General features: G+C 42.1%; 1 protein-coding gene across 9 annotated transcripts in view; it reads right to left on the reverse strand.

The window, feature by feature from the left end:
• Nucleotides 1-12,628, reverse strand: part of ARHGEF10 (Rho guanine nucleotide exchange factor 10) — a 91,953-nt gene that overhangs the window by 60,150 nt on the left and 19,175 nt on the right. For 4 of the 9 annotated variants that reach the window (XM_083729923.1, XM_083729924.1, XM_083729925.1 and 1 more), the window contains exons 5-10: nt 10,215-10,278; nt 7,536-7,615; nt 5,681-5,737; nt 3,286-3,449; nt 2,261-2,377; nt 900-1,014 (exon numbers count right to left, since the gene is read on the reverse strand). In XM_083729923.1, the coding sequence (XP_083586049.1) occupies nt 900-1,014; nt 2,261-2,377; nt 3,286-3,449; nt 5,681-5,737; nt 7,536-7,615; nt 10,215-10,278 (597 nt within the window). Of the gene's footprint in view, nt 1-899; nt 1,039-2,260; nt 2,378-3,285; nt 3,450-5,680; nt 5,738-7,535; nt 7,616-10,214; nt 10,279-12,628 lie in introns of all 9 variants that reach the window. The other 5 variants (XM_083729929.1, XM_083729930.1, XM_083729931.1 and 2 more) reach the window with 2 other exon arrangements.

Consider the following 12,628-nt stretch of genomic DNA (forward strand, 5'->3'; position numbering starts at 1 on the left):
CACTGTGGGTTAAACCACAGAGCCTCTTGGGCTTGCCAATCAGAAGGTCGGCAGTTTGAATCCCCACAACAGGGTGAGCTCCTGTTGCTCGGTCCCTGCTCCTGCCAACCTAGCAGTTCGAAAGCACGCCAAAAAGTGCAAGTAGATAAATAGGTATGGCTCAGGCGGGAAGGTAAACACGTTTCTGTGTGCTGCTCTGGTTCGCCAGAAGCGGCTTAGTCATGCTGGCCACATGACCCAGAAGCTGTACGCCGGCTCCCTCGGCCAGTAAAGCGAGATGAACTCCACCACCCCAGAGTCGGTCATGACTGGACCTAATGGTCAGGGGTCCCTTTACCTTTACTAAAAGAGGAGCGCTAATAACAACAAAAGGAGGCAGAACATTTTCCTTGACTATTCATATGTAACCTCTCTTTGTTTCGTACTTTCTTCTTTCTCAATACACAAGAACAACTGCGTAAGAAGATGTTGCAAGTTATATAAGCAGCGTGGCTTCAAAGTCAATAGGGCTATTTAGATGACACCAGATCAATATCTACATTACTTGGCTTACAAGTGAATCCAATTTATTTGCACAGATGTGGATGGGGAACCTCAGACCTGCAACCCTGGTCCTCCTGGACTACTTTTGCTTGGCTGGAATGTGCTATTCTGATAATGCCTTTTGCTTGTCTGGATGGAGAATAGAAAGCTAGTTAGGCTTCGTGTGTGTGAACTTCTGAATATTGTATGTGTCTGTCCCATCTCTTCACTCTGTGCTGGTCCCCTTTAACCCTTGCCCTGCCCACCAGTGGCACGAAGTGGTCCCACAATGAACTGCAACCCTCAGGATGAGAGGGGATGATCATACACCTTTTTTTTTTATTAAAAAAAAAGAAGACGAAAGAGTCAATACGCACCATGACTAATAAATGACTTTGTTCTAATAAACGACCGGCCTTTCTTCACAGCAGCTTTAGTTTTTTCTAGTCCATCTTTGGTTCCTTCCTTAGCTGCCCTCATTAGCTTTTGCATCTGCAAGACAGTATTAAACACATTCTACAAGTTCAGTGAAGAGTAAGTGTGGAATTCAATGGCTTGTCAACATTTGCAGCAGGTACTAGGGCATGCAAATAGTTGCTCTTAAAAAGAACACTGTCAAGTTGTGGAGGCCAAAGCCAGATGTGTGTTGTTGTTGTTTTTATAAAAAAACACACATCTCAGATAATCTATACTTTATGGATTTGCTGTGGAAGCATACATATATTCATCCATACAATATATGCATGGTGCTTATCACTTAATAGAACCTGAACAAATTCCATCCAAATTTTATATGTAAATCCAAATAGTATCTAATAAGTTTAAAATGTGATGCCTTTTTCTGAGCACTCAGCTCCCTCGGTATCAAGACATGAAATCTACCAACATAAATTGAAAGACACACTCAAAATAAATTTATTGTGGAATTTGAAGACTGTGTTCCTAAAATGCTTTTAATGATTAACTCCATACTGTCAGGGGGAAAGGCAGGGCATCATGATGAACAAGCAAGCATAAATTAATATGATCCATTTCCAGAGAATTAAGGAAGGGAGCGTGGATAATCCCCTTCTTGGTTGCATTTACACACAGTGACTTGTATCAATCTAACTTTCTCAAAACAGACCCATTGAAATTAACAGATCTATATTAGTCATGGCTGTTAATTGCAGCCGGCATACTCTGAGTAAAAGTTAGCTGAATACAACCTGGTTTCCCACCCTTTTTAGCAAACTATTTTCTTCCTGCCCACAATAAAAAGGATAAAATAATGTTGTATAGTAGCAGTGCTGACATAAGCAGTTACATTATTTTAACCTAAAAAAGGGAGAGCAAGCAATCCCATTTATTTCATCTTCAAAAATCCAAAAGGGCTAAGACCTATATGATCTTGTTGGAAGCAACAACCACTACAGCTGTCTTTATAGACACAATAATACATCCATATGGATCAGACTGCAACAGCAGAAGCTAAACAAAACAAAACAAATCAATATGGACAATAACTTTTGCATTTCACTTTTTAAGTGTTATAAGCAGTAGGGCAAAGGCAAGTTAGCTGGCATAAAAGTCCTTGACAATGTTCTTTTAAGGCCAGTGGGCAATGCAGACAGCACAGTTTGAACACATACTGTCCAGTTTTCCCCATCAGCTTTTGTTTATTAAAACACATGTTCATTGTGTTTGGAAGAACAATAATTTTAACATTTTAGCTTGTTACGAAAATCAACTACGCTACCTTCAGCTCATGTTTTTGCTTTAGTTGCTGAATCTCTACAGCTCCCACCGTGTTTGCCATCAAATCTTTCATCTTTTTCTCATAGTGCTCCTTTAAACGGGTTAGGTCATGAGAAAGCTATAGCATACAAAAAGATACAATCTTAAACTTTACTCTAAAGCGCTTGAGCTGTAGCATGCATGCTGGCGGCCAGATAAGAAAAGGATTTGCAACCAGTAGAAGGGAAATCTATCTTTTGTTTTCAGCAGTACGTACTAAAAAAACAACTCAGCAATGGGTTTGTTTCCAAGTTTGTCAAGACAACTTTTCTGACTGGGTAGAACACAGAATCGTCAGATCATCTGAACCAATACAATGACACTAGGTTAAAGAACGACAGCAGTCCTTTGTACATTATTGTGAATACCGTAATTTTAAAAGTATGTGATGATTATAAATATCATTGTTTTTTTAAAAAAAAATTAAAATTGTCCAGTAGCACCTTAGAGACCAAGTTTGTTCTGGGTATAAGCTTTTGTGTGCATGCACACTTCTTTTAAAAGTTTTGCACTTAAAAGCACACCCAAGCAGGTCTCATGATTTTAAGTGAAGCTTTAGGAAATCACCCTTACTTTTAAGAAATCCCCAGTCTTCCATGTCTAGGTCTGGAAACTACCATTTATAAAGTGAGGTTTCCCCTTACTATATGCTTGGCAAGAAAACTTAGTTTTAGATTTTTTACAATGGTAGGGTGGAAAGAAACATGTGCACCTTACATGTCTTAGGAATACAAGCCACATCTCTTAAACAACACTACTTAATGAATGCTAGTAGAGTTATTTGTATCTATAAAAGACAAATTCCATTTGTATGCATTTATTAACTTCCTTTCTTGTCTTACTATGCCTGGATATTTCTCACCTCTCATTTTTAAATTACTACGTATGTGGTTTGAAATCGAATGCATGAGAAAAAATGGACATCACGGTGTTTGGAAGCATGTCAACAATGCGCTAGAAAAAATGCTGCCAAAGAAAGTTACATACTTGTCTTCTGTGGTTGCCACGCAGAAAAGAACTGGGCATTCCATTCTTACACTCTGAATCGCTTTGCTCTTCATAGCTTTCAAACTCACTCGAACTCCACCCATATTCTAGAGAGCTATTTCCACCTTCATCTCCATTTTCAACATCATCGTAAATCATCTCCTCTGCATGCATTAATACGCAAAATATAATTTTGTTAAGCTATGGGGAAGTTCAAATTCATTACAAGTTCTATGAGCCTGCTAAATACGTTGAAGAGGTAAAGCATTTCAGAGAATGCACTTTTCAGTACAGGAGTAAGGAATTAGTAAAAGGTTAAGAAATCAACACGTCTGTTATCACGCCACGAAAGGTAGAGAGTTTGCATCCTGTCTTGGAATATCTTTCACAATATAGGTTCTAGAGCAGCAAAGGGAGACCTCAGGTCCTATAGTGTTGGGCATAAAGGAGATACATTATTCTATTACTCCATGTTCTGGAAGCTCATACCCTTTATTTAAACTATATCCCAGGAATGAATAAATTTATGTTGTCCTATTTACAGATTTAATTCCTTGTGCAAAGTCTGGCTTTACAATTCACTTCTATTACTTTAAGCGAATAATTATTTATCTAAAGGAAAGTCTACATCTTTCTTTGATAGATCAGATGGTAAAGGTTGGAGGTGCCCAGATAATCATTGTGAGAAAGCTGCTGACTTTGGTCCAATTGCTGAATACACTTAATAGTGTGCCTTTCCCACAGTTAGCAAGTACAGGTGTCATACGTTTGGCCATGCATATAATTTGTGGCTTCAGTGGGGGAAACGTAGCCTTGCTTAAATGCAAAAATCAAGTTATGGCATTGCATAGTGTGCCAAGGAATTATTCACTAGCATATGCACCTCCTTTTCCTAGGCCTCCTGTTTTTGTTATTGTTGATGTTATATATATATATAAAATCACACAAGAAGCATTACACAATTTTAGAAGCAGCCACCTTCTAAATGATATGCAACAACATTTGGATTGCAAGTACTCTAAAGCAGGCTAAACTTCCTGCCTAAAGTGACCCAGAACAAATGTAATGTGCTGCCCATAGATATAAAGAGATATAGAAGGAAGGTGAGATCCACAATAACATTTCTGGAAAACAATTATGGAAAACAAGAAATGGTACATGAATACAGAGACACACAGAAAAATAGGCTGAGACAAAATGGGAGTCATTTTCTAGAAACACTTCACATATAAGCCCTCTTTCAGTAATTTTTTTTTTTGGGGGGGGGGGGGTAAATCAAAGGAGATGAAAATATAGTCTCATTCCATCATTGTATTACTTAGCCAGCTATATTTGGTTATGTGATATCTCAGGAGGCAGATATATCCACTTCAGATGGAAGGCAAAGCTTCCTGATTACATTGGCAATCATAGGGTTAGGAGGTCATTATGTTCACTATATAATCCCCGACTGGCTGGGATTACATAACAACAAAGACACAGTACTTATATACAGCATTTCAGGAGAGCCGAAAAAGCATCGTGAAGATAAATGGAAAGAGGGTGGTTCATGGGTTTTCTTGTAGAACATTTCCTGCTCCCTCCATGAACATCACCCCTGCTCCGAATAAATTCACATGTGAGCTCTACATCAACCCTATTATACACATAGCCTAAAATGGCACTGACAAAACAGGAACATATATATTTTATATATTTTACATGCAAATGTCATTTCCAGAAGGGGCAATTGGGGATGGTAAAGCATGAGTGGAGTTCTTAATCCCTTCTTTGTGTACCAATTCACTTCCCCAACTGGCTTTTCCACCCTTCATAAGGATGATCTTTAAATCTGTAAATTGAAGCCCTTTTTCAGAGTAAGTCAAGTGAGTTTCTTCATGGAGGTTGATGGGATTTCCCTTCCATAAGGCTAAATCTTGTGCCCTCCACTGCAATATTCTATTCTATTCTAACCCTGTAAGGTTCAAGGCAAGTAAGGGAGGATTTGAAGGACAGATCGTGAAGCTGAGGCTCCAATACTTTGGCCACCTCATGAGAAGAGAAGACTCCCTGGAAAAGACCCTGATGTTGGGAAAGATGGAGGGCACAAGGAGAAGGGGACGACAGAGTACGAGATGGTTGGACAGTGTTCTCGAAGCTACAAACATGAGTCTGACCAAACTGCGGGAGGCAGTGGAAGATAGGAGTGCCTGGCGTGCTCTGGTCCATGGGGTCACGAAGAGTCGGACACGACTAAACGACTAAACAACAAACAAGGGAGGATTTGCTGGGGAGGAGGGCAGGACAGGAAAGGATTGATCATCAGCTCCCATTGGAACTTCAGATAGAATTACTTATGAATGGTATAGGGAAAAATCACTAAGTCTAAGCCTAGGTTTTGAATTCAAACTCATACCTGGTTCCGAGTCTGAATTTTCTCTTGGCACATCGTCGTATATTACCTCATCTGGATCTGAAAGCAAAAAAAGATGGGAAAACCACAATATTAGACAAACACTGTAGACTTTTAGCAAGACACACACTAAAATATTTGCAAAACCCCCATTGTTCAGCCCGGACACTGAGATCCAGCGCCGAGGGCCTTCTGGCGGTTCCCTCATTGTGAGTAGTGAAGTTACAGGGAACCAGACAGAGGGCCTTCTCGGTAGTGGCGCCCGCCCTGTAGAACGCCCTCCCTTCAGATGTGAAGGAAATAAGCAGCTATCCTATCTTTAAAAGACATCTGAAGGCAGCCCTGTTTAGGGAAGTTTTTAATATTTAATGCTGTATTGTTTATAACACTCGATTGGAAGCCGCCCAGAGTGGCTGGGGAAACTCAGCCAGATGGGCGGGGTATAAATAATAAATAATAATTATTATATTATAATAAAGGTTAAGAAAAAATAATAGATGGTAGGGGTACAAATAATAACAGTATCATCATCAACTGCAACATGCTTTTATATTTTCAGCACTGACTATTTATTTATTTATTTATTTATTTATTTATTTGCCAACCTTTCTCCCAAAGGATCCCAGGGTGGCAATATTTGCCATTATGTAATCCAGCTGTTGCCTAACTAGGTTCCAGGACCCACATGTAGTTCTATTAACAGTCCAGTGGTGTTTCTAGCTGCCTTGAGCCCCAGTTCTGGGGGAAAGGTGGTATATAAATATAAATAAATAAATTCAACAAGGGTGTCCATGTGTTTTGCGGCTCCCTGCCTACTCCCCAAGATGGTGGAAAACTTCTCTGCCCTTCTCTGCCCTTCACAATCTCTTGTTCTGCAGACATGCTGAAGGCCAAAGAAAAGAAGCATCAGATGACATCATATAGCAAAGAGAAGAGGCATGAGCAAGAAGATGAAGGAAAGTTGCTGGAGACACAGAGGGATCAACTAAAGTACTATCGTACCTTAGTTCTCAAACGCCTTGGCACTCGTACGTTTCGGCTCCCGAATGCCGCAAACCCAAAAGTAAGTGTTCCAGTTTGCAAACGTTTTTTGGAAGCTGAACACAAGACGCAGCTTCAAATTGAGTGCAGGAAGCTCCTGCAGCCAATCGGAAGCTGCGCCTTGGTTTTTGAATGTTTTCGGAAGTCGAATGGACTTCCAGAACAGATTACATTCGAGAATTAAGGTACGACTATACTCATTACTCCATGAAGTGCACATAAGGTGTGCCGAAATTAGAGATTGAATTCGTCAAGCATATATGTACTGAAGGGGGCTTCTTCAGACTTGCACCAGAAAAGCAAGTCAAAGAAGCTGCAATTTTGCTCAATTCCCCCGAGTTTACAGAATATATTTATCCTGCTCATTTCATCTTTTTCTTTTTGCCTGGCCAACATGTGCGCGAATTGCATACCCAGTCGCTGATAACGAGGGAAATAAAATGAGATCGAATCAGACATAAACAGTGTCTAGGATACTTGTAGAGCAATCGTATCAGAGGAATCTAGCCAGCAACATCCCTAGAAGCAGAGTAATTGTATGTGGAATTCCTGAATAATGAAATCGAACCAGGTATCCAGAAACAAGGAGGGATTCATTCCAGACTTAAATAAAACATTCCAATATAAACAGCTATTTGAGCGATAAACTGAAACACACCAACTCATTATACAGAGCAGAGAAGTTGGACCCAGTGGTCCTCCAAAGACCCATCAGCCCCAGCCACCATCGCCAATGGGAGTCGTAATCCAACAATATTGGTGGACCACAGTTTCCCATTCCTTGATTTCTAGAGTAACCATAATCACCAGTACTTACTCTCCATCCAGTCTGTGTTTGCAGGATCAGCAGCCCATTTGGCCAAGGCATTCTCATCTTTATTCCCCCGATTATCTTCACTTTAAAATAAGCACGTATAAGTTATGTATGTTTGCTTTGTAATCTCAATGAAGTTCTGTGAAGCTTATTCATAAGTAAGCGTGTATAGAAGCTGTAATGCCTGACATTCAGGGACTTGGAACACAGTTTAAGCTTCCAACACATTCCCCACCACCACCACCACCACCACCACCCATAAAGTAAAGGTAAAAGTTAAAGGCCCCCTGGACGGTTAGGTCCAGTCAAAGGCGACTATGGGGATGCGGTGCTCATTTTGCTTTCAGGCTGAGGGAGCCAGCATTTGTCCACAGACAGCTTTCCGCTTTCCTGGCCATGTGGCCAGCATGACTAAACCACTTCTGGCACAACGGAACACCGTGACAGAAACCAGAGCGCACAGAAATGCTGTTTACCTTCCTGCCGGAGCGGTACCTATTTATCTACGTGCACTGGCATGCTTTCGAACTGCCAGGTTGGTAGGAGCTGGGACAGAGCAACGGGAGCTCACCCCATTGCGGGGATTCGAACCATCGACCTTCTGATTGGCAAACCCAAGAGGCTCAGTGGTTTAGACCAGTTCTGTGCAGCCGCTCTTCCTTAACATTCTTTCAGTTTGCTGCAGAATGAGAACTGGAAAGCGAGCCTGGCTTTGCTTGAGGTTTTAATTACAAAATGCAGGGGAGGAAACCAACGCAGAACTAGGAGATGTTAAAAAACAAACAAACCCAAAATGTACCAAATATTGGCTTCTGTCATGATCCTAATCTGCGTGCACAGATAGCGGATAATGCCAGCCTGTGCTGTAGTTTCTGCACTACTCCTACTAAATACAACTGGTGCTAAAATCCTCACAAATCTACCTTTCCTAGTGTGCTCAGGGAGGGTCTGCACACATGCCAGCAAACTAGATGCTGTTAAACACAGTCACTGAAGGTGGAAGCGATTGTACAATGCAGGAGAAGGGTGTTAACTGCATCCAGCTACGTAGCAGAGGCAGAGCAGCAATGCAGCAGTGGTCCAATGGTTCTAGCAAACCACATGTACTTGATCACAATGTCTGCTGGGCCAGGAAGCTATTTCACAGCTTGCCTATCTCAGCACCCTCCCATATCCGTAAGTGTTTCTCTCTTCCCACCATTGAGATGCAGTTTGATATGGCCATCACCTATGATATGGGTGCTTTCCCATGTAATGGGCTTCAGGTGGTGATGGGTCTGTGTACAGTTCCACCAGTGCTGTTTGCTCACAATGGAGTAGCAAGAAGATGGTTTGCAGTGCTTCAGGGCAGAAACTGAGAAAGAAACATTCTACCTAGGCAGTAGCTAGACGTGTGTGTGTTTGGGCAAAGCAGCTATTGCATCACAGATATCAAGGGACTGAGTTGCCCTTTGCTCAAATATGGCTATATGGATCGCTGCAGTTTGTTTCCACTAGAAGCCTAAACTTAGCAATCTGGCAATGACAGCGTTGCTCAAGAAATGCTATCCCTTCATTTATCCAAAATAAATACTTTGGTTTGAAAATCACTGTCTGAGGCTCTGACAGGACAGCCACCGCCCAGAATGCTTGCATGCCGAGGAAGAAAAACATGTCATAAAGGGAGATGGCCCAAGGATGACTTAATAAATGAGTCACAGGGACGGGCAAGTAGAAGCAAAGCTGCAGGGGAGTTAAGGCTCTGCAGAGCAGAGAAAGTTTGCAGAAGCATAGGGAACTGGCTTGTTGTTGAAGGCAGAGGAACTGCAACAGAAACCATACAGAGAGAATGTAAGGGTTCTGGTGGATCTGACCCAAATGTCCACTCATGCAGTATCCCATTTCTTACAGCGGCGAACCTGATTGCAGAACTACAGGCTTGGAAGGGACCTCAAAGGTTATCAAGCCCAGATCCTTGCCAATGCACTGGCCTCATCATGCCTTGTTGGGTGAAGCATTGCACACCAGGCTGTTCCTCTACCCACAAAGGAGGCCACCTGGCATCATTGTGGCATCACATGATTGACAAGTGGGAAAGAAGAAGAAGAAGAAGAGTTTGGATTTGATATCCCGCCTTTCACTCCCCTTCAGGAGTCTCAAAGCGGCTAACATTCTCCTTTCCCTTCCTCCCCCACAACAAACACTCTGTGAGTGTTTGGGGCTGAGAGACTTCACAGAAGTGTGAGTGGGGCTGAGAGACTTCACAGAAGTGTGACTGGCCCAAGGTCACCCAGCAGCTGCAGGTGGAGGAGCGGAGACGCGAACCCGGTTCCCCAGATTAGGAGACTACTGCTCTTAACCACTACACCACACTGGCACTGGAAAGTCAAACTTGGCCAGTGGGGGACGGAAGGAAGATAAGGACCCCCACCCCTGCTGGAGAAGTAGACAACCTGCAAAACGGAGGAATGTGGAAAGGTGTCTAAAACAAGGCGAAGGAGCAGCAAAGGAATCCACTCAATATCAGCATCTGCCTCATCAACTGTTCTTTCTGAAGGAGGCTGTTATGAAACAAACATTTTGACCCTCAAACTCAAGACAAAACAAGGGGCATGGATACCAGCTCTTGCATCCAACACATGCACTTTACTCTTTACAGAAGATTTTTTTTTTTTATAATAAACTCCAGTATTTTCTTCTTACCCGTTCTGGGGATCCTCTGAACTCTGAGAATTATGGCAATCTTCAGCAACTGTATGAACATTTACTAAAGGAAACAAGTAGTAATAGAATCTCTCTCAGTAACAGCCATGTTAAAAAAATACAATAGTTGTGATTGAAACACTCACATCACCATATTTTTCGCTCTATAAGATGCACCTGACCATAAGACGCACCTAGTTTTAGAGGAGGAGAACAAGAAAAAAAGATATTCTCTCCCTCTCTGCTCAGCACCTCTCCAGCAAAGCAGGAGGAGAAACGGAAGGGGCTCCGTTTCTCCTCCTGCTTCGCTGAAGGGGTGCTGCACAGCTTTCCCTCTCTGTGCAGCGCCTCTTCAGCACTGAAGAGGCAGGAGAAATGGAGTCCCTTCCGTTTCTCCTCCCGCTTCGCTCTCGCTCTTTGCGCAGCACCTCTCCAGCAAAGCGGGAGGAGAAATGGAAGGGGCTCTGCTTCTCCTGCCGCTTCGCTGAAGGGGCGCTGTGCAGAGGGAAAGCTGTGCAGCGCCTTTCCAGCGAAGTGAAGCCAGGAGAGCAAGTGCTGTGCTCAGGAGGCTTCAGGTGGCTATCCCTGAAGCCAGGAAAGCAAGAGGGATTGGTGCGCACCGATCCCTCTTGCTCTCCTGGCTTCAGGGATAGCTGTGCAGCCTGCATTCGCTTCATAAGACGCACACACATTTCCCCTTATTTTTTTAGGAAGGGAAAAGTGCGTCTTATAGAGTGAAAAATACAGTACTTTGCAAAATAAAAATTAGTCCTCTTAAATGCAACCAGCATTCTCTACCTTGGCTTGGAGTAAAAGGTAGGAAAAAAAAAAAAAAATAGAAAAGACAAACCTGTAGAGCTGCAAACCAGACCCTATATATTATATCTTCCTTGCATAAGTTTTCTAACCTTTTCACTTTACTCCTCTTGTTAGCAAAATATTTGAACAAACACTAAAGTGATCTAACTGCAGGCTAGGGATAGATAACACATTCAGAAATACACTGGCTGGCAGATATGTTTGCGGCAACATATTTAAACTAGATATATAAGGATTTAATGTTGTTTTTAGAATGAAAGCCAATACTCTTCAGAGCATTAGCAGTTATATATGTCAAAGATTTACAAATTACCCGCTGCTATTGTAGATTACTCTCAATGTTCAAAATAATCCATGTAGGAACATAGGAACCTGCTTTATACTGAGCCAGAACAATGGCTCTACCTTGCTCAGTACTGTCTAAAGAAGTTGACAGTGGCTGTCTAGGATTTCATACAAGGTTCTCTTCCGGAGATGCAGGGGCTTAAACCAAGGACCTTTTGTATGCAAAACAGATGCTCTGCCACTAGAGATGCAGGTGAAATTCATTTCAGTTCACATTTAAAGGCAAACCTACCCAATTCACATTTTTCCAAAACAGCATGCAAACCAGAACACAGCACTTCTCTGTGTTTTGCAGTGCAGTTCTCCAGCCAAGTAATGTGTACTGAAGTGCATGTACTGGGATGAAGTTTTTATATACAGTGGTACCTCGGTTTAAGAACAGTCCTGTTTACGAACGGTTTGGTTTACGAACTCTGCAAAACTGGAAGTAGTGTCCTGGTTTGTGAACTTTACCTTGGTCTAAGAATGGAAGCCGAATGGTGGAAGGGCACCGACGGCGGGAGGCCTCATTAGAGAAAGCCTCATTCTTTGGTTTAAGAACAGTTTCAGTTTAAGAACGGACTTCCGGAATGGATTAAGTTCATAAACCAAGGTACCACTGTATATATAAAAGTGCATATTTCAATAAAAACACCATTCAAAAATGCATTTTTATAGGGGAAATTGCTTTTCAAAAATGGGAATGTTGGGCAAAATCACCTACAAAAATGTGCACATTAGGAGAAATTCGTACTAAGATGCTGATGAGTTTTCAAGAGAACTTTTAAAAAAAATGTAAACTAATGTGAGAATGTAGAGAACACAAGGTTGGGAAAAGGAAAAACTGAAACAGAAACTGGTGGATTCACCCATTCCCTATGTATCACTGAACTACAGCCCTTCCCTGGCAATGGAACCGATCCAGACAAATTGCATCTTGGATTACGGAGAGGAACAAACAATTCACTAAGTAACCCATTGTGAAATAACCATATAGAGGCAAAGAGAAGAACTGTGATAGAAGGCTGCAAGTTCCTTCCCTCTTATTGGGTGCAGTCGCCCATAAAGTATCACCTTGGCTGTGAGTTCTGGGGGACTTGCTCCCTGTCTTGCAGGCCTTTTTACACCTGGCCTGGGAAGGCAGGACCTGACTGACTCCAGCTACAAAAGCTGAGGCTGCTGAACAGACTCTTGGGCTGCAGTGGGGGTTGTTGAGTGTGTGTGTTGTTGCTGTTATTGATATTATTATTTTGTATTTTAGTTTAGATCTT

Source organism: Podarcis gaigeae, assembly GCF_964106915.1.
Source record: "Podarcis gaigeae genome assembly, chromosome: 3".
Classification (NCBI taxonomy): domain Eukaryota; kingdom Metazoa; phylum Chordata; class Lepidosauria; order Squamata; family Lacertidae; genus Podarcis; species Podarcis gaigeae.